The following is a 22,360-nucleotide window of genomic DNA, read 5'->3' on the forward strand; positions in this document are numbered from 1 at the left end:
AGAAAGAAAGAAAGAAAGAAAGAAAGAAAGAAAGAAAGAAAGAAAGAGAGAAAGAGAAAAAGGGGGATGGGGGAGAACAAAGAGAAGCAAAAGAACAACCCTGGAGTGAGTTATCTCGGGTACAGAGCCCAGAAAGCAGAAGGGACTGAGGACATCAGTAAGCCCAGAGTTAAGAGTGCGTTTTTTCAACCTGTCATGCTGGCGCATGCCTTTAATCCCAGCACCCAGGAGGCAGGAGTAGGTGGCTCTGTGAGTTCAGGACAGTCTTCTACTTCTACATAGTGGACAGCCAGGGATACATAGTGAGAGCCTGTCTTTAAAAAAAAAAAAAAATTAACCTGGCAATTAGAAAATCCCGGGGAACTTCACAGAGAGCAGTCTGCACAGGGGACCAGCAGTAAAGCCAGACTGCAGGGTGGCAAGATGGTGCCCATGAGTTGAGGTTTGAAATGTAGACTCTTTTCAAGGGAGTGTGTGTGGAAAAGGCTGCTTAAGACGGAATAACTATCTACAAAGCGTAAAAGCCAGAGAACAAAATGAGACAATGTGGATAAGGTGTTCAGCACAGCAGCTGCTTTACATTAAGCACTCAATAAGCATAAAATCATTACTCTCATGTATTCAGTAACCACACCATAACAAACTCACTCTGTACCATGACCGTTCTAGGCCTCACTCCTGACCCAAGCAGATAAATACCAAGAAAAAAAAACAAGAGGGGGGGGATGGTCTAATTCTATTTTGTTGCTATGATAAAATACTCTGACAAAAAGCAACTCAGGGGGGAAAGGTTTATTTCACTTACAGATGCCAAGTCACAGTCAGCCCATAACTGTGCAGCAGTCCAGGCAGGGATTTCAAACAGCTATCGGGACACATCTGGAGTTAAACGAAGAGAAAAATGAATGAATCATGCCCACTTGTCTGCTTGCTGATGCTCAGCTCAATTTCTCCCCTCTCATACAGTTCAGGGGCCCCCGCCCCCCGTAGGGAATGGTGCTGCCCACAGTGGGCTGGGTCTTCCCATATCAATTATGAAGGTGGTAGCAAATGCTGCAAAAAGGGATAGCATTTCAGGCAGGGTGTCCTGGGAAAGTCACTTATTGAGAGACCCAAAGGAAATGAAGAAAGTAACTATAATTAGGGGGGAATAATTATTACCATCTGCACTGCTATTAGTATTTCTGATATAGCATTACAGCCAAAGTATATTGTTATCGCGTATTATTACTTTCTCTGCTACAATTAATGTTGTGATAACCACTACCGTCTCTGGCTGCTGAGTAATTTAAGCAGTGGCCTGTGGAAGTCAACCAGAGTCTAGTACTGGGAAGGGCAGAAGCAAAGGGACACGTGGGAATTAGTTATGAGTGAAGAGCTGCAAACAAGAAAGAGATAGCAGGCGTTACAGCTCAGGCCTCAAGTCTCAGTACTCAGAGCATGGAAATATTACGAATCTGAGGCTAGTGTCAGGCAGAGAGAGAGGCTCATGTTGGGGAGGGAAAGAGAGGAGGGGTGAGAGAACATGAGTGGGAATGGAGAGAATGCTTGTGTGAGTGCTAAGGATGACCTTTTGGTCCCAATATGAACATATGAAATATCACACACCAGTATCATCCTCACCCAAAAGGCATTGGAACAAGGAGATCTCTGACACAAGGGAGGGCAGTAATCCCATCTGAGATGAGCATAGGTGTACAGTGTACGACAAAGAGATTACCAGATAGGATCGTGTTTCTATAGTAACATTTATCTGGTCATTAGAAACAGGGGTTTATGAGCTCCATAGGAGACTAATTAAGAGAAGCTGGAGGTCTTTGCTGTTTGACAAGGCAAGCACAATGCAGAGTGAGGGAGGTATGTAACAGTATTAAACTAGTGAGGGTCACTCCTGCTCATGACTGAACTTGTCTGCTGAAACAGACAAAAACTTCCTCATGTTTAAAATCTTCTACCTGGGGTTGGAGAGATGGCTCAGCTCAGTGGTTAAGAGCATGGACTGTTCTCTCAGAGGACCTAGGGTTTGATTCCCAGCATCCACGGAGAGGCTCACAACTTTAACTCCAGTCCCAGGGAATCTGATGCTCTCTCTGGCCCCCAAAGGCACTAGGCATGCATGTGACACACAGACATTCATGCAGGCAGACTATCCATTCATATATAAGAAAAGTATCCATCGAGTGTCTTTATAAATGTTTTAAATGACAAAAAACATGTCCTTCCAGGCAATGAAACTAAAAAGCCAGGAGAAAACTACAAAAGAAAAAAATTGAATAGGCCAACTACATTTTATAGCTTGAATAAACAGCAGTTTATATTTTGTTTTATTATATTTTAATATATATTTTAATTTAATAGATATTCTAAGACATATATATTACATTCACTTCCTAAGGATATACAAGCCTCTGTGTTTAATCTCATTTTCCTTGGAGGGTAGAAAAGCCAAGATATGGAGCTGGTGATATGCTTTAGCGGCATGGCACTTGTTGGGCATGTGAAGGTTCTGAGTTCAATCCTCATTACAGTTTGAAAAAGAAAACAAAATGGTTCAAGGTCATACAGCATGCCAGGAATCCAGACTCCTGGTCACTCAGCTGAAGAACACGCAGAAGGAAAGGCAGGAAGAGATGAAACGCTGGCTGAGGAGTAACTCCCTGATCCGTCGGCAACTGAAGAAGCATGACGTGAACTACCATGAGCTCCATCACCTCCTTCTTCAAGCATCCTTATGATTTCACATCGTGGCCAAAGTCCTGAAGGATATCTACGCTCCTCATGAGTTGCTGGGCTAAGGTGCCTGTTAGGTCTGCAGAATCCTTCAGTCCAGACTGTAGGAGGAACCTGGTGCAAGCCACATGCTGACCTGCACAGGCCAGATGCAGGGCTAAAGGGAGACAGGGTGATCTACGCTGAGAACATATACTGCACTCAGGAACAAACAGTGGGTTATTCGGTTCTACAGAGCTTACGTGCATGCACTCTGAGTGTGAACATGTGCGAATGTGCACTTGTCACATGGCCTGTGGAGACAGGAGCCAGAGGACAACATGCAGGAGCTGCCTCTACCCACTGTGCAGGCCTCAGTGGGTCAAATGTAGGCCACCAGGTGCTCTCACCGACTGCATCGTCTTGCCAGCTCTCCAGTGACAGACATTTTACACTTCAGTACCTATCCATGGTGGCCTGTGTTGGATGGTAATTTTAACCTGACTGGGTTACAATTTTTCCTAAAAAAAAACCAAACCTGCCAGGTGTGGTGGTAAGCACCTTTAATCCCAACAAATGGGAGGCAGATTTCTTTTCTTTTTCTTTCTTTTTTTTGTTTTGTTTTGGTGTTTTGAAGCAGGGTTTCTCTGTGTAGTTCTGGCTGTCCTGGAACTCACTTTGTAGACCAGGCTGGCCTCGAACTCAGAAATCCGCCTGCCTCTGGCTCCCAAGTGCTGGAATTAAAGGCGTGTGCCACCACCGCCCGGTGGGAGGCAGATTTCTGAGTTCAAGGTGTCTACCTGTTTTAGGTAGTGAGTTCTAGGACAGTCAGAGCTACATAGAGAAAATCTGTCTCAAAAAAACAAACAAAAAACAAAAAGGAAGAAGAAAAAGAAAAACCTCATAAAAATAAATCAGAAGATGTAAGAAGCTTTTCTAGTTAGTGGCGAGACTCTAAGCTCACTCTTACGTGCTATTTAATCACAGTTTTAATGGGACATAAAAATTCCTTAATGTTCTGCTGAATTACCATGAATTAGGAGGTAGTGACAAAACTCTGTTGACCCATCTTTCTACTCTATGTGCAGAAATTAACACTGAAAGGCCCAGGTGCGCTTAGAGTCCACAGGCTGCCTGGTCTTGAGGAGCTAGTCCCAGTGCCTGCTCTAACTAGCAGCAGCTCTCCTGTATGACCTGCAAGTGAGACCGGGTCGTTCATGAGTCTTTGAAGCCTGATCCCACTGAACCCTACGAGATGGCCCTTGGTTGGAAGAATCATACTAATTGAGTGATTTCTTCTAAAAGTCAGCTATAAAGGATGAGCTCTGCACAGCAGTTGGGATACAGTTCAATGCTAGATCATGTCTACCTAGGCCCTGGGCTTGTGTTCCCAGTACACACAGAAGAGCACTCAGACTCTATCTCTGAACCCTAAATCTATATAAAGCCCTCACAGAGGAGACAGAAAATGCTTTCACCTCACATATATTGTTATGGCTTCAAATAACAGTCTCAGGGGCTGGAGAGATGTCTCAGCAGTTAGGAACACCTGCTGCCCTTCCTTACAGAGGACCAGAGTTCAGTTGTTCAGTTCCTAGCACCTCCAGTTCTAACAGATCTGATGCCTTCTTCTGGCCTCCTGGGGCATCTGCACATATGTGGTACTCATTTAAAAAAACAAGTACATAAAATAAATGAATCTGGGAGGAAAATCCACAGAAACCAACCAACCATAGTCACAGGATGGTGATTAGTGTTCATGACCATAATCATGATATCCAACAGTTGTGGTAGCCTACACCAAAGTTCTGGCACTGAAGCTAGCTAGGTCTACATAGTTGTTTTTTTTTTTTTTTTTAGATCTTATCTCAAAAGCAAAGAATAAGGGAGGGAGGGTTCAACAGTTAAGAGCATTGTCTGCTTTTCTAGAGGACCCAGGGGTCCAACTCCCAGCAGACTCATGGTAACTTACAACACTCTACAACTAGTTCAAAGTAACTCAGCACCCTCTTCTGGTCTCCACAGGCACCAGGGATGCACATGATGCACTTATATACATGCAGGCAAAACATCAATATACGTCAACCAAATATATATGTGTGTATGTATGCATACGTGTGTGTGTGTGTGTGTATTTATATATGTTTTAAGGAAGAGATTTTTTTCAGGGGTAGGGACTGAATGTAGGACTGTGTGCACATTAGGTGTGTAGCCCACGTCAATGTTTTGAACTCAAAAGTCTGTGAATCATTTGTATTTCCTACCTGAGCGATTTCTTTCATCTGTAGAGTTGATATCGGCACCCAAGGACAACAGAGTTTGAACTGTGCTTGTCTGTCCTTCCTGAGTGTTGAAATAAATTCATTACCACTGTGATGAAGACAAAAACCAAACCTCTAAAAATAACCTCTAGTGTGCACTAGAAACTCTTTCTGACACAACCAACTGCAAATGTTGAATCTTCCTGTTTTAAGGAAGGTTTATATCATCCATGATTCTAACATGAATCATTCAACAATGGTAACGTTTAGTTATCAGGGTAGATAATACAATTAAATTTCCATCAAGGTTAGCAGTATGAAACCTTGTGCTTTATATGGAAGTCATAATTCCAACATTTCCCAATGATATGAACTTTTTGTTAAAATCATTAAGGCAGAGGGGAGTTGAACGATTGAGGTTTTCAGAAGGGAGGTACCTGCCACAGCCAGCATCATTCACAAAGTAATTTATACATACCGTCTAGTTGGTCAGTGGAAGGCTAAAATCAAGACTGCAGGTTCAACCAACCTATCTTTCTTCCTTTCTTTCTTCCTTCCTTTCTTTCCTTCTTTCTTTTTTTTTTTTTTTCGAGACAGGGTTTCTCTGTGTAGTCCTGGCTGTCCTGGAACTCACTCTGTAGACCAGGCTGGCCTCGAACTCAGAAATCCACCTGCCTCTGCCTCCCAAGTACTGGGATTAAAGGTGTGCGCCACCACTGCCCGGCGATTTCAACCTTTCTACAGAGGAAATGTTAGCTTCTCTTCCCATGTCTGTGGATGGGACTCAGGCCATCCATGCACTTATCCCTTGTATTCATAAGTGTGAGGTGGGGGTTGTTGGTCAGAAAATATGTGCCTTTGCTTCTAAATAAAGACATGCGGCTTCTCAACAGTGTATAATAAGCAAGGCTCCTAAAATAGCTTTTTCTAAATTTGTATGCAGATCCTTAATGTTGTACACATTAGAGAAACCAGTAGATGCAATTCCTTTGTGCCAGTTAAAGAGATTTTAACTTCCGAATTCAATACAAGAAAGACCTACAAATTTCATACAATGAATCTTTGCTCATTTGTTAATTATTAGCAAGTAGTTTTGCGCGCGTGTGTGTGTGTATGTGTGTGTGAATACAGTAATGCAGGTCCCTGTTGAGGCTAGAAGATCTAAAATGTCTGAAGAAATAAGGGAATAAGCAAAACTACTTTATACCTCGTGTTTTCTGAGGAACAGCTTGGCTGTGCTAACATGGCTGGACTGAGTTGTATCTATGAAGGGCGTGACACCACAGATCCCCTGGAGCTGGAGTTACAGACAGTTGTGAGTTGCCTGATGTGGGTGTTGGGAACTCTGCAAGAGCAGCAAGCACATATGACCACTAGGCTATCTCTCTGACCCCCACTTGTTTATTTTTAATAGAAAAGTTTCAGCATGACTATACTAAAGTAGAATTTCACAATTTGCTCTCAAACACTTAGAGACAACTGAGAAGGCCTCCATCATCCTTCAACATCTTTATGGTTTTAAATAACATTATTCCTGGAAATGAGAGTGGGAAGAGTACATAAAGCACAAGTAGTAGATTTCCCTTGGGAGGCAGAGACAGGCAGGATCTCTGAGTTCGAGGCCAGTCTGGTCTACAGAGAGAGTTCCTGGACCATCAGGGCTACAGAGAGAAACCCTGTCTTGAAAACAAACAAATAAAGAAGTTCTCTCTCCACTTAAAACAAAAAAAAAAATTATTTAGTATATAGTATTTTATATGCATGTACATCAGTATACCAAAAGAGGGCACCATATTTCATTACAGATGGTTGTGAGCCACCATGTGGTTGTTGGGACTTGAACTCAGGACCTCTGGAAGAGCAGATACTGCTCTTAACTTTTGAGCTATCTCTCTAGCCCCTCTCTCCCCATTTTTAAAAAAAAAAAAAAAAATCAGGTTTCTATTTAAAGAGATAAAAGACTCAGAATCACAGACATCTCAGGAGTATAGACTACAGATGGAGCAAAGATGCCAGGACTACAGGATGTCAGTCATAGGAGCAAGGCCAGCTGAAGGAGTGCTGAGACGAGGAGCAACTGACCTTCGCTGCATAGTGAAGGGCTGTGAGCTGGCTTGACTTTGCTCTCACATCTACATCGATGCCAAGACCGCACACCAGGAATCGTATGGCTTCATCCTGCCCAGTGACTGCTGCTCGGTGTAGAGCCTGGGCCCCCAGGCTATCTGCGGCTGAAGAGCAAGCCTAGCAGGCAGGAAAGAGGAGCAATGTCAAATGCAGAGGAATCTGGTTCATGGTCCTGTAGACGTATGGGGAGGCTTCGCTGTCTCTGTGGTTCTTCTGGGTAGAGCACATAATTTCTGTCTGATTCTCAAAGGACTTGAAGTGAAATGTGATCAAGTCAATGCTCTGGCTACAGTGCCTTCAGCTCTGTCAGGATACTTTGTTGCTATTCAGCATACTTTGTTGCTATTACTATTAAACGACACCATTTACTCAATCCTTAGTTTGCTAAGTGCATTTTGTATGTAGGTTATCGGATGCTCCCTGGATCTTGTCCAGGATCCTGAGCGTGCCATGCTATGCAAGCATTTTACTTTGAGCCCCATCCCCAGCATCATTTAACCCTTAGGAGCCTTCTGAAGAAAGCGCATTTCGTCACCATTTTAGAGATGAGAACAGTAATGCATGGAGCCTACGAAGGCCAAAGGTCCTCCTACTCGGGAAACTCAGAGGATCCAGAACTTGAAGCCAGCAGCTGAATAATGATGTATTATTTATCCCCAGATCTAAAATTTCTAAAGAAGAAATAAAGCAGTAATCAAAACCACTTTATGGGCTGGAGAGATGGCTCAGTGGTTAAGAGCACTGATTGCTCTTCCAGAAGTCCTGAATTCAATTCCCAGCAACCACGTGGTGGCTCACAACCATCTGTAATGGGATCCAATGACTTCTTCTGGAGTGTCTGAAGACAGCAACAGGGTACTCACATAAAATAAATAAATTAAAAAAAAAACACAAAACAAACAAACCACTTTATACCTTGTGATTTTCAAGGAGCAGCTTGGCTATGCTAACATGGCCACACTGAATTGCATCCATGAAGGGCGTGACACCACAGTTGTCTCTACAGTCTGGTTCATAGTGACACCTATAGCCAATTTAAAAAAAAAAAAAAACAGAGCTGTGAATAGTCACCACTTCAAACCCAAGACAGGTGACATGATGGTCTGTGGGCAGACTGTGTGCCTCACTAATGATCCGTGACAGCCTCTGAACCGAGCTCCAGGACTTGGGGACCTTCCTCTTTAACCTTTACCATGTCTGTGAGAACCTTCCTTTCTTCAGCTTCTCCGCTTGGTGCTTCTGTAGTCACCATTATTCCTATCTTTCTCTTTTCTTTCCCAACCAATTACATAATGTAACTCTGAAGTCAGGCTATTTAAAACATGTCTCCTCCTCTCCATCTATGCTTATGCACAAGTCTACTGACAACAGCCGCCCAATGTTCTTCCCATCATCACCCTCTCCTCAAGAACCCTGCCCCCCATCCCATCCCCACATCCCCACCCCCCACAGCAACCAGAGTCATCCTGCTGTGCAGTCCATCCTGGCCTGGAACTCATGCATTTCTTGCCTCTGTCTCTGGAGGCCTGGAATTACAGATGTGCACCACTTCCTGTAGCTTTTTATTTCTGGGATTCCATGGAACTATTTATCCATAGTTCTCATTAGCCTATGAAGGCCATTGGAGTGGAGCTATGTTTAATCTCATTACCCAGACCTAACTAACACACTTCAGTGAAGAGTATTTACAAATGTACAAAAAAAGTACATCTGTGGCTCTAAGTGCTTGCCACATGCTTTTAGGACCCGACCCAGGGTTGAGTGCTCTTTGCTTTGACCAAGTTACCTTTTCCTTGTCTAACCTCACATCAGCATTCATACGTCGCAAAGCCTAGAATTTGTATCTGGCCCATCTTGTCTCTGCTTATTTGAACTCTTTGCTTTGATCTTCCACAGAGATAGAACTACTCCACTTGTCTCAACCTGCTCCTCTTCCAGTGTGTCATGTCTCATCAAGTGGCACAGGTACCGCAATGTAAAAGTCACCCTTGGTGTTCCCTTGCCTCTCCTTTATTTATTTTCGATGGTGCCAGGGATGGAGCCCAAGGCCTTAAATATGTTAGGCAAGAACTCTACCACTGAGCTACTTCCCCAGGCACATTTTCACCTTTTGCAATTGATTCAATTTCTAAAAGATACCCTCAATACACCTCCTCTCTCTTGCCTTAGTCACTGTTCTATTGGTGTAAAGGTAACGCTTTATGAAATAAAGCATTTAATTTGGAGCTTGCTTACAGTTTCAGAGGCTTAATCCATTATCATCATGGTAGAGAGCATGGTAGCACACAGGAAGGCACTGGAGCAGTAGCTGAGAGTTACATCCTGATCCACAAAGAGAGCCTAGCCCTGGCATGGGATTTCAAAACCTCAAACCCCACCCCCTAGTGACATAATTCCTCCAACAAGGCCACTAATCTTAATCCTTCTAATCCTTTCAAATACTGCTACTCCCTGGTGATGAAGCATTCAGATATATGGAGCCATTCTTATTCAAACCACCACACTATTCTATACTCATCTCTTCAGCCCGGCTACCATATTTCTCTATTTCACTTCATCAACCTAAGATACAATCTCACAGAAACCTGTTCCCATCCCAGGTTCATTTATGTTTTACAACCAGGTGATCCTTGAAAACTGCTGATTTCTTACAACCCTTGGCTTAAAAACTCTTCAACAAGGGGCAGGAGAGATGGAGCAGCAGTGACAGTGTTGTTGCTCTTTCAGAGGACTGGCTGGGGTTTGAGTCCGTCTGACACCATCCTCTGGCCTCCACAGGCACCAGGCATGCATTCAAGCAAGCAAAACACTCATAAACAGAAAATGAAAATAAATCTAAAAAACCAAACTAAACCAAACCATAACAAACAAAAAACAAAAAAACAAAAACAAAACAAAACCCCAACAACGGAAAAAGAAAAACCCAACCTTTCAACAAGGTTGGGCATGGTGGAACATACTTTTAATATCAGAATTGGGGAGGCAGAAGCAGGTGGATTTCTGTATGTTTGAGACCAGTCTAGTCTACGTTTTGAAAAGTTCCAGGCCAGCTGGGACTACATAGCAAGATCCTTCTCAAAACCAACCAACCAACCAACCAACCAACTCAACTCCTCAATAGTATCTCACATGCCCAGAATAAAATGCAAACTTTTCACAGTGGTCTACATCACCCGTATTCTCTTTATTGTTTAGACTTCAGCATACTGTGAACTACTTCCAGTCTCTCAAATGTGTTATACTTTTCCTTAGTGAAAAAATCTCCCTTGCCCCTCATGTGCAGCTGTTACTCTCAGGTGAACAGCTTTGGTTTGGCTGGTGCTGAGACATTTACTTTTTCAGTCTTTATTAATTTATACTGGGCCCGCCTACCACATGCTCCTATGGGGATACTGAATCCCCTGCAACGCTCATTGGTACGCAGGCCTTGTTGATTGCTGACTCTGAGCTCTCCATGTAAAAGAAAGACTAGCTCCTTGTTATAATTGAGAAATACTTTCCACCAACTTACAGTTCTGTGCTTACCTCTCAAGAAGCTCCTGGACTGCTTCAAAACAGCCGTGCATTGCTGGGGACAAGAATGGAACATTTTAGTGCATACTTGAAACTTTGGCCGGGGAGGTAGCTCACTGTCTAAACATCAGCCAAGCGTGTGTAAAACCCTGGGTTTTACCCCAGCACAATGAATACATAATCAAAAACAAGCACAATTCTTATTCCTCTTACTTACTCTGCCCATTATTATTATTTTTTTATTCTATTTTCTGTATGTGACTATTTTTCCCACATGTTTGTATAAGTACCACATGTATGGATTATACCCACAGAGGTCAGAGGAGGGTAATGGATCCCTTGAAACTTGGGATCTAGAGTTAGAGATGGTTGTAAGACACCGTTTGAGTGCAGGGAACTAAACCCCGGTTCCTTTGGAAGAGTGGTAAGTGCTCTTAACTGTGGAGCCATCTCTTCAGCCATTTCTGCCCTGGACTTCTCACAGAGAAAAACCTAAAGCAGCTACAATTACTGTCCCAGCAAGGGAAAATTCAACTAAATGGTAAAGAATGATGTTTTCACTTTACGCATCTGATACTATTTCATCTTTATGAGTACTTTCACAGTAAGCTTCTAATTTTAAACATAGTGCCTCCCTCACTTTAGCACTAAAGGGCAGTGTGGTCTCTCACCAGAAATCTACAAAAGCATTTTTGACTGTAATCTACTTAATAGGAATCTATAAATTATTATCCAGAAAGTTACTTCTCCTATTGAAGATGCCTGCACTCAACAGGAAAGATTCTGACTATCTGTCCTCCGTTTATTTTGGTGAGTGATAGGTTGCTGACTGCTTCTCCAAGGGATTCTTTTTTTTTGGGGGGGTGGGGGGTGGGAAGGTGTGATGGGAGAGCTGGCCAAGCAATTTATGAACTGTGTAGATTTTTTTCTACTTATTCAAAAATAATTTATTGATCACTATGGGTCAGCGGTGGCTGGAGAAATACTGGCTGCTTTTATCCAGACTGTATCATATCTCAGGCATTGGTCTAGAGAAAGTAAGAGCTCAGGATCCTACTTCAATGAACTACCCCTTAGATGAAGAATTAGTTTCCAAATTTCTCTTTGGGAGGTGGGATGTTAGGAGACATGAGACAGGGTCTCCCAACACTGCCCTGTTGGCCTTAAACTTGCATGGATCCTGTTGCCTCAGCTTCCCAAGTGCAAAAATTACAGGCATGCACCATGCTGCTTGGCTTATTGTTTAACTTTTTTGTTTTATTAGACTCGTGAGACTATTATACACACATTCCACTCTAATTTGCTTTTCCCTAGGACTCTACAGCATGGTATCATTACCACTATACAGACCAAGTTCTTCACCCAGGGTCACGACTTTAGAAGAAACAGACCAGCTTACCATCTAACTAACCAGGACAGGTAAGACAGACACACAGGAAAAGTAGACTGACATAAGTACATATTAACCGAAGGTTCAGTCACTTTAGAAACTTATAGTTTGCCAAGGGAGCAGAAGATGTTCTGACGCTTTGACTCCTGGTTTCCCAAATCCTCCATTCCCCTGCAGGTGACTTCAACTACAAAGTGTAGACAGTGCTTGAGTAGAGCCAACTGCAGACTACAGAGCTTGCAGGGTGTACCTACAGTGTGTACTTGCAGGGTGTACCTGCAGTGTGTAAAGGAGTTCTTCTAATTTTGCTCTCTGTTTTCCAAGCATCTGGGCAGACAGTGAGCAAGTACCGGAGAATCACAGGGTCGCCTTCTCTACTGGCAATGTGGAAACTGTTCCAGCCGTCCTTGTTCTTCAGGAGTGGATTGGCACCGTGATCCACAAGGTCCTGGATCACCTCAAGGTTCTTCCTTGTGCAAGCCATCATCAGAGGAGTCCTAAGGCCAACCAGGATGGAAAGGAGCTGAGGCACTTGGAAGAAGCCTTCACATTATGCATGTTTTTGGTACAGACGGAAAACCTAGAGAAGTCAGGTGGTGGTGGCAGAAAACCACCTTAGACTGTCAGCCTCTGACTTCTCTGAGAACTGTGGAAAAATAACAAAGGGAAACTGATTCTGAATGTACATCCACAGTAGTAGGTTATCTGAGGGTAAAACCTTTTTTTTTTTTTTTAAAGGTTTTTCAAGACAGGGTTTCTCTGTGTACCCCTGGCTGTCCTGGAACTCACTCTGTAGACCAGGCTGGCCTCGAACTCAGAAATTCACCTGCCTCTGCCTCCCAAGTGCTGGGATTAAAGGCGTGCCCTACCACTGCCTGGCGGCAAAACCATTTATGAACCAAGCAGACAACTGATAAAATCCACAGCTAACCTTCAAGATATAGTGGAACTACATCTTTACAAAAGATACACATTTAAGTATATGGTTCTCTCCTGCTCTTGATGTGTTGTGATCAAACTTAAGAGGCTCACAGATGCTAGGAGGGTGCACCACCTCTGATATACTTCCCAGCCCCTATGTTTTGACAGATTTGAAATAACTTGAAGGAAAGAACTTCATTAAGTTATGAGCCTAAAGAAGTTCACAGGCTCTTAGGAATTAGACATGGAACTAAAAGAGATGTCAATCTAGCAAGAAATTGAAATTGTTTTGTGTGGTGGAAGAGTATCACCAACATTCCTGCTGGTGGCTCTGCAAATATAGATGTGACAAAACTGCATAAGAACTCAATATTCGGTGCATTAAAATATGTAATCGTGAATAGGTAATTTAGCAAGATGTCTCCAGGAAAATGCATCTTGGGCACACAAGTAGTACAATTACCCGTTACACTCCACTTGGTTATATTTCTATACTCTTTCAACGGGAAGCGACTGTCCTAACTAAAGAACCAAACCCACAAGCAAGGAAGGTCGGGGAGAGGATTAGAAGCTGAGAAAAGTTATACATCTAACGAACACACTGAAAAATACATGAAAATCTGCGATTCTTCAGGGAGTGTCGATATAGCTTTTCAAGACCCTGGGCTGGGCACCTACCAGTCCGCCTTCTTCAAGGAGTCCACAACTGCACCTCGGCCCAGGAGGTAGCGCACGCAGTCCGGGTGGCCCATAGAGGCAGCTTCGTGCAGAGGCCGCTTGTAGTCTCGGTTGGCGGCCTCGATGTCCATATTGCAAGCCTCCACTAGGTACTCTAGGATGTCCTGGCGCCCGTGGCGTGCTGCACAGTGGAGAAGGGTGTCCCCAGCAGGCCCTTGGCTGCCTCGGGCCATCTCTGGCCCCGGGCAACCTCCAGCTAACTCCAGCTCCGCCTGCAGAGCACGCAGCTGGCCCTCCTGCACCAGCCTGCAGAGGCGCCGCGGATCCCCAGGCGGAGCCATCGCCCTGGACCAGGGTGGACAAAAATAGGAAGAGCCAAGTCCAGTCTTTCTAGATTCAGACCCTTGCTACGATGTGTTGGGAGAAGCTGAGAAAGCTGGCGCTTCCGCTTCCTGCACGTGACCGTTCTCTCCAGCCTCTCCGCCCCGCCCCCTAGCCGGATTCTGCCCGCCAGCTTCTTTTTTACGCCTCTTGCCCTGGGTTGGAAGTCACAATCTCCAATGGAAAATGGTGTCTCCTCGGGCGACAAGCACACCCGTAGGTCATTCTGGTTACCGCGCTCTAAACATGCGGACTCATCAGGGTGGGGCCTCAGGCTCTCGGGGCTTGGGGTAAGGGTGTGCACCTGACAGCCCGGAGCTGTCCCTTGCACCCGTGTGATCTGGGGACGGAAGACCTATCAGAATGGAGTGTGTGGGTGTACCGCAAAGCCCTGGAGTGGGACCGAAGGGCTTTGCAGCCTGACCTCGCACCCCAGATGTGGTCTGCTCTCCACCGTACAGGGGATGTTTGCTGAGCTGCTCCGGTGGTAGCTGTACAGGCAGCCGGGCTGGAGCTGAAGCGTTGCCAGCTCTCCGCAGCCGAGCGCACGCTGCCCACTACCCTGGAGCCTAGCTAGCCCACCTCAGCTGAAAGGATGTCTGCACAGCGGCATCCTTCAGCTGACCAGGCTCCCAACAGCAAGGGTTTCTGAGGCCTCTCAGCTGGGACCGTGTCCTTGTGCTCCGCCCGATCCTCACCCAATCCGCAGCCGACCCCAGCCCCCCTCCCCGCCCGCTGCTGCCTTCTCAGCCCCCGCGGGAACCCAGGGAGCTCGAAGGAACTCTGGGAAAGTTTCCTTCGCCTCCTCCGCGGTAGCGGAAGCACAGATGGGGCGTGGCTCAAAAAAGCAGAGCCACGCCCCCTCCCGCTTCGCGTACGCATTGGCTCTAGAGTCTGTCTGTCCGCGCGACCCTCACAGTTCTGAGTTTCGATTGGTTCACAGGTCCGTCCGTCGTCTCCGGTGGTGGGTGCGTCTTGGCAGCGAAGAGGCGGAGCTCGCGGAGGAAGTCTGCAGTCGTCCCTGCTCGCTGTCTGGGCCGAAGGAGGGGCTTGCTGGTCGGGGAAAGGCTGGATGTCCAGCGGCATCGGCCGGGTGGTGTCGGCGCCGGGGTCCTGGGCCGGGCCGCCATAGTGCGTGAGACCGTGGACTTGGCGTGGGGTGCGAGCCGGGCAAACTTCATATTGTGCGGGCCCCGCGCAGGGGTCTTGGCCTCGGGGGTGGGGCCCTAGCTGAGGGTGGGTGTAGGAGCTGGCCGTGCCCGCGGTGGTCTGGAGTGGGCCTGCAAGAGGAGGCCGGAAGCTCTCTGCAGACCCCCATCCCTCCGCCGCTCCCTGAGGCTCCGGAAGGGGCAGCACCTGAGAAGATGTAGTCTCTGCTGCTGGCAAGCTTGGCTTGTCTCCACTGTAATGCTTTTGACCTTGGGCGAGTCATTGTATGCTGCTCCTGATGTTTGTGTTTGCCTTGGTCGTCTCCTACCCCCTCATCTGAACAGGTGATGATGATTAAGGGGACTCGAGAAACCCTGGGGGCTTTTTGGAGGTCTCTTTGAGATCCGAGCAAGCTTTGTTGGCTACCTTTCGAGGAACTAGACATTTAACCTAATGGTGTTTCTGTTTGGGGAGTAAAATGGAAGTCACTGCTGCCAGGCTTAAAACAGTTTCTTTGCCTTTGGCACTACATTCTGGTTCACTAAGAGCGTGACATTGTCTATTCCATAAGCAGCCTATAGGTAGCATTCAGGTTTTAGAGCCAAGGAAGGACATCGAGGCCTAATGAAGTTAGTGATTTTTTACCACGAATTGGAAAGTTGACGCATCTGATAGTTTCAAACTTTTTGCTGCTTTGCATGGTTTTAAGTCTCTAACGCTTGGGAGACTGAATGAAGCAAGAGGTCCTTAAGTTCGAGGCTAGTCTGGGCTACCTACTCCTTCCTTACAAATGATTTCACGTTTTCTTGCTGTATATCTCTTATGTTTCCTGTCCTTTACACAAAACCGTGAACCCTGGTTCACAAAAGGATGATATTGGGAATTTAATTGGTATTTCAAATAAGATTCAATCTCTCTTTTGCTTTATGAATTTACTTTGGTCTGTGTTTTCCTTTGGGAAACTAGATATTTTTTTGTGAACCTACCCTGTACCCCTTGTGATTTTTTGGAGAGGGGTGGGTATTTATGCTTTAAGTTTATGCATAGGGCCACTGCTTTTCTCTCTGGTTGAGCTGCCTATTTCTTTGTTTTTTTTTTTTTGTTTTTTTTTTTGTTTTTTTTTCTTTTTGGTTTTTCGAGACAGGGTTTCTCTGTATAGTACTGGCTGTCCTGGAACTCACTCTGTAGACCAGGCTGGCCTCGAACTCAGAAATCCGCCTGTCTCTGCCTCCCAAGTGCTAGGATTAAAGGCGTGCGCCACCACTGCCCGGCGAGCTGCCTATTTCTTAAGTGAAGGTCTTTGGAGTTTGAGGCCTTTACTATCTCAATTCCCTTGTAACTGTCAACGGAATTGAGATTTTTTGATCTAACTTTTGCTGTATTTCATGGATCTTTGGTACTTGGATGTCGTTGTTGAATCAGTTCTTTAACATGTTTCCTGACTTGTGAATACATAAAAGTATTTGAATTCTAATTTCAAATGTGTTACTATCACACACACACCCTTATATTTATCTGTTCCTCCCAGGCTGACTTGACTTTAGACAAATTTAGATTCTGTCTTTGCTGTTTTGGTTTTGACAAAGCTTCTAGAAATTTATCACCAAAGCCAGCTCTTACGTTGTCAGTGGTCATTTGTGTGCTCTTTGAAGACTATTTTTACATTTCATAGAACTCTCTGTAGCTTTAACTGGGTATTCTACAGAACCTCTTAAAATAATCTGGACATGATGGCACACACTTGATCGGCCTAGCATTTAGTTAGCTTAGCATCTACCTCAGCAAAGCAAAGCAGACCAACCACCAACCAAAACAACAACAACAAAGCCACAAGAGGAAACCCTAAAAAATTATTTTTAAAACTGAAACTTCTAGGCCTTTCAGTGTGTGAAAAATGATTTAAAGCAGCCATTTCTTCCTTTGCTTTTTAACATAGCTAATGATGTCGGCTCTCTTCATGTTCCACAAGTGGAGTCAGTTGTCCTTCGTTTTTCTCTTGGTCTTCACACCTGGTTGATACGCACCTGTCCTTGCTATTCAACTTCTGCCAATTCTTGCCTAGCTTGGTACCATGACTTTCGGATTTGTTTTGCTGACTATCTCCATGTCTGTCTAAACTTGGTTGTGTAATGGCCTTGCTTTTGAAAACAGCATGTTACTCTGAATTGCCTATGCAGTAAAGGCCAATGTCTTCAGCAGTATGTAAGAGGACCCTTGTAGTCTCTGGCTTCAAGTTCATTTTCCAGCCTTGTTAGTTTTCATTGCCTGTCAGTTAGCTATTTGTTCTAAAGAAAGGAAACCTTTCTGTCACACATTCTGCCATTCCTTTGTTTTTATTCATATCGTTTTCTTGTGCCTAACTGAATCCTGTTCATCACTTAAGGCACATCTCTTTATGGAGATTCTTCTAACAGTCCTAATTATATTTACTACCATAGGCCCTTATGTGTATATTTATGTAGCGCTTGGATTGCTGTATGTTTAGCAATTTGTGTTTGTTTTGGTAGCTGCCTTATGGTCAGGCTTACTTATTTTTGTATGCTCTCCAACGTCTAAAATAGCATTAGCAACAAGGATACCATAAGGAAAGCCCTCATGGAGTTCATAGTAAATCTGGGATATGGTAGAAAAATGAAGAGGTTGAGGAATGAGTGAATAAATAATAGAAAATGGTTTTCAAATACATAAAGATACATTGTGGACAGTAAATAGTGATTTTTCATTTATTTGTTTGTTTTCTGTCATTCTGTCTGAGGAACACAGAATGAACAGTCAAGCCTGTCTTTTCTTGCAGTAATAAATGGGTGCTACACTTAAGAAAGTAGTTGGTGCTGCTGGACTGGGAAGATGGCTCAATTGGTCAAGTGCTTGCCAGTCAAGCATTAGGACCTGACTTGGATCCTTAGCACCACATTAAAAAAACAACAACAACAAAAAAAACACCTGCATGAGCATGCGTGCCTCGTAATAGCATTTCGAGACAAGGCAGGTGCCTGAGCTTGCCAGCCAGCTAGTCTTAACTGAATCAGGTGAGCTCCAAGGCCCAGTTAGAGAAGCAGGACAGATTCTGAGAAATGACACCTGAGGTTGAACTGGCCTCCTGATGCATGTATACCAGGGTCCTTCCCCTTCACGCTCTCCACAGCAAAGACTGGGCCAACTGATGTGTCCTTTGGGTGTAGAGAAGCAGGAAGTGGCGGTAGGTCTTTCCTTGAAGACTGAATGACAGAAAGAGGAATGAGAACCAGCTCTCCACTCTTTCTGTGTTTGATGTGTGTTTGTCTGTTTTCCTTAGAGTTAAATGGGGACAAAATATTTAGAAGTTTTTTCCCATTCTGAGTCTATACTATAGATTGCACAGTGACATTTCTCTTACAGTTCATTTTTTCTGAGTATTTGCTAGTAACCATCTTTGATTGTGACATATAACAGTTTTTTTAAAGTGCTATAAGAATTCAACTTGAGAAAAAAAAAAAGAGAGAATTCAACTTGAGGGTATTTGTTTTTAGTAAAGTTTTCCATCCATGCTGGCCCAAAATCCCCGAGTGCTGGGATTAGTTATATATCTTTATGTTCCACTAACTTGCCATTTTTCCAACCTCCTGTAAAGTTTTCCGGACCTAGAAAGGCAGAATGTTAAAGTCGAAAACACACCAGACCAAGTAGTCAGAAAAGCCAAGTTCTTCTGCTGGTGTTACTAGTTAAAAAAAAAAAAAAAAAAAAGATTGAGATTCATGTGCATATGTGTATAGCAGAGTGTGTATAGCCTGCAGTGTTGGGAAGAACTATTGATCCCCCTGGAGCTGGAGTTACAAGCCATTGTGAGCTGCCCACACATGGATGCTGGGAATTGAATTCTGGTCCTCTCCTGGAGCAGCAAGGGCTCTTACTACTGATCTCTCTCTTCAGCCCCTGGTTCTATTGCTTGGGAGCTAAGTAGTGACTTGAAGCAGGTCTTTTCTAAGTTCCGGTTTAATTGAAGCAGATGAAATGAGAACTTAGGGAAGGCACTGCAAACGCTGTAAAGCAGGCTGTGGGCTGTAAGGAGCCTAAGGAGCTGTGAGATAGTTGAAGCCACCACAGCCCAACTGTAGAAGGCAGCTTTTCATTTAATTAGCAGTTATTTATGAGGTTATAAACAGAGGATGCTGGGTAGAAATACATTTTTCATTTCTCTTTCCTATGTACCTTACAATGTTTAGCCTCAGAGTGAAAACAAATTGTCATTATATAAATAATTGGTATTAATATAACAAATATATATTAAAACAATACTCTATGTAAGGTATCCTTTAATAGACATTTATGAAAGCATTATAAGTGTCTCAGAAATGTGCAGAGTGGTTGTATCACTGCTAAGTACTTCCTGGCTTGAGTTGCAACTTACAACACTAGAATTGAGAGATAGCACAGTTGGCCGTATTTATCTGGACTCTCAGTTTCACTGGCTGTCATTGGACTTTTCAGATACCAGTCATAGTAATAATGGACTCTGTCACACAGTACCTCGCCTGTCTACCTGCACATCTTCAAAGCCCATCTGTCAGAGAATTGTTTGGACCTTGTAGGGAAGCTAACAAGGAAAGGTAGAGTGGCACATTATCTAATTAGCAAAGTTAAATTTGAGTTTGGAGCAGTATTCTCTCCAGTGAGGAACCTTGTACTAGGAAGTTGGCTTGGTTTTTTGTTTGTTTGTTTGTTTTCTACTTTTAAGAGCAGTTAGTTAATAATAATCAGCTTCTCCAAGAGTTGTAAGAAATTACTGTCTTCATCTTGTCTATGTAGGTCTATAAATTGTAAGTTCTAGAGGATTTTTTAGCATGAGTTCTATTTAGTAAAGATACAGGGACAAAGAGATTATTTGGTGCCAATTTCAAGTAATCCTGGAATCATTAGCATAACGTTTGTTGCAATAACCAATAGCTCCAAACATAGAATGACCGAATGGTAGAACTTTATTTATTTTTTTTTTAATTACATAACAATCTAAAAAGGATCCAGGTGGTGGTAGCTCATGGGTGTTTGTGTATGCACATGGGTGTTTGGTGGAGGAGGTTCTTTTTAAAGCAGTAATCTTAAGTACTCAGGCTGCTAGGAGAATTCTTCCCTAGGGTGTCCTTAGAACACAAAGCCACATCATAGTCTAGAATGTTCTATTGGCATCCTAGGGAATCAGCTGCTTGTTTAATTTGGTGTGGGGAAAATGGGAACACACAAGATACACATCTTATGTGCTCCGCATTGGTAAGGGCCTAGGCTTAAAGCCAGACCAGTTGCATCAGAACCAAGAAGTGCAGAGGGTTTATGCTAAGGAGGAGGAGGGGTAATAGCCTGTGCCACAAAATCCTGGAGTTTCACGATTTGTGACTTGTTTTATAAATTGACTTTTAATAAAAAGTAAAAAATGAATCAATGCAAATGAAAGCCTAACTGGTGACTATAGTCAGGAACTTCCTGTTCAACAGATAAGTAACTGTCTGCTGTGGTGGTGCTGTGCTACGCACTTGAGGGTTAGATAATGAGCTGTAGTCTCTGGAGTCAGAGGCTTTGTAGTGAATATAGTCCAAGATAAGCTGACAAGGATCTAGTCTCCACCAGATGACAAGCTTAAGGAAAGAAGTTGCGCCAGATGCCTTAGGCCACTGTTCAGGTCATTTTACTATGGTGTGATAAACACATAACCAAAAGGAAAGGGTTTGTTTCAGAGGTTTTCTTCAGGGGTTGCCATGGCAGGAGCTTGAGGCAGGAACTGAAGCAGAGATCAGAGGAATGCCTGCTCATTGACTTGCTCAATGATGGCTACCTTTCTAATGCTGAAGATGGGACCACTCACAGTGGGACTGTGGATCCTTCCATATCAATTAGCAATCAAAAAATGACCTACAGATGTGCCCACAACCTAGTCTGATAGAGGCAGTTCTTCGATTGAGGATCCCTCTTCCTAGATGACTCTTGCTTGTGTCAACTCAAGAATAACAAGTCAGCAGTATAGCCATGGTCAAAGTGAAGAGCTTGCCTACCCTTCACCCATGCAGTGTATCAAACATGCACTGTCAGTCCATCTTAGTTTCCATAACAAAAGGCCACAAACTAGGTAGTTTATAAAGAACACATTTATTTTCTTACATTCTAGAAGCTGGAAAGCCAAAGATCAAAACCCTTACCTGTCTGGTGTCTGGTCAAGGATTGCTTCCTGGTTCATAGATGGCTGTCTTTTCACTGTGTCCTCGTGTGACTGAAGTGTCAGGGGAGCAAGCTAGGATTTCTTGTTTGCTTTTGTTTCTGTGGTTTTGGGATTGAGCCCAAGGCTTTGCACATGGTAGACAGTTATTTTACTTTTATGTCTAACTTGCATCTCTGAGCCCTGGATTTTCTTTCATAAAATCTTAACCCTACTCATGTTTCCACTCTTATGACCTAATTACCCAGGTATATCCTCATTTTCTCTCTCTCTCTCTCTCTCTCTCTCTCTCTTTCTTTCTCTCTTTCCCTCCCTCTCCCTCTTCTTCTCTCTCTTCCCTTTCTCCATCTCACTTTCCCTGGAGAGGGAGGGTCTCATGTAGCCTAAGACAAACTTGAACTGACTTTGAGGCCAAGGCTGACTTCTGTCCTTCCCTCCCAAACCCAGGATTACAAGCAGGCACCACTACATCTGGTTGGTCCTGATTCTTAATAGCATTACATTGGTGGTTAGGATCTCAACATAAGAATTTGGAGAACACACAAGCACTCAGTCAGTCCCCCTAGAATATGTTTCTGCCACTGTGCTGCATGCAGAGGGAGCAGCACTGAAAGGGCAAATGACTTGCTTAGCTTGAAGCACACATGTGCTTTGATTCTTAGGCATATGATTAAGACATATGTCTAGTTTATAGTCATTATCAGTGCCTTAGCTTTCTGTTTTAATTAGGGCATTGTTGTTAATTAGTTGGTTGGATGAAGCCATTCTTACATGTTTTACAGAAATATCCCAAGGTTGCTTTTAGATACACATGTATACAGATGTAGAGGAATCTATTGGCCTGTTTGCTATTGCTCAAGTCATATAAATCAGAGATTGTGTTGTAGACTTGGTAGGCATCAGAATTCTTAACTGAGTTGAATGTGATAATTGGTTATGTTTCTTTCACTGATTTTCAGAAGATTTCTATTATCTCATTTATTCAGCTCAGCTGAGCATTTTGTCCCAAGGTCCTAGATTATATAAATTGAGTAATGCTTATCTTCTTGG

The 22,360-nt window shown here is 43.8% G+C and overlaps 2 protein-coding genes across 12 annotated transcripts in view; one reads left to right on the forward strand and one right to left on the reverse strand.

Annotated features, from left to right (window-relative positions):
- Positions 1-67: 67 nt before the first annotated feature.
- On the reverse strand, positions 68-13,940 carry Ankrd16 (ankyrin repeat domain 16). Of its 8 annotated transcripts, XR_003711732.1 has the most exons (8): positions 13,600-13,940; positions 12,277-12,497; positions 10,623-10,665; positions 8,013-8,121; positions 7,053-7,214; positions 4,974-5,052; positions 806-879; positions 296-314 (listed from the first exon to the last, which is right to left on the reverse strand). XR_003711732.1 is itself a non-coding variant. In XM_028769930.1 (7 exons), the coding sequence occupies exons 1-7, from the start codon at positions 13,938-13,940 to the stop codon at positions 275-277; spliced, it is 990 nt and encodes a 329-aa protein (XP_028625763.1). In that variant the 3' UTR covers positions 68-274. The 8 variants fall into 8 exon arrangements, 7 of the variants coding, with proteins under 7 accessions (XP_028625763.1, XP_028625765.1, XP_028625764.1 ...); XM_028769930.1 differs by lacking the exon at positions 4,974-5,052 and having other exon boundaries at positions 68-314; XM_028769931.1 differs by lacking the exon at positions 296-314 and having other exon boundaries at positions 782-879.
- Positions 13,941-14,957: 1,017 nt separating this feature from the next.
- Positions 14,958-22,360, forward strand: part of Fbh1 (F-box DNA helicase 1) — a 39,034-nt gene continuing 31,631 nt past the window's right edge. The window contains exon 1 of one of the 4 annotated variants that reach the window (XM_028769872.1): positions 14,958-15,473. Coding sequence is in view for 2 of the 4 variants with exons in the window: in XM_028769870.1 (XP_028625703.1) it covers position 15,111 (1 nt within the window). In the remaining 2 variants the exon portion in view is untranslated. The remainder of the gene's footprint in view (positions 15,474-22,360) is intronic. The other 3 variants (XM_028769873.1, XM_028769870.1, XM_028769871.1) reach the window with 3 other exon arrangements.

Source organism: Grammomys surdaster, unplaced genomic scaffold (genome assembly GCF_004785775.1).
Source record: "Grammomys surdaster isolate TR1022 unplaced genomic scaffold, NIH_TR_1.0 194, whole genome shotgun sequence".
In the NCBI taxonomy this organism is placed as follows: domain Eukaryota; kingdom Metazoa; phylum Chordata; class Mammalia; order Rodentia; family Muridae; genus Grammomys; species Grammomys surdaster.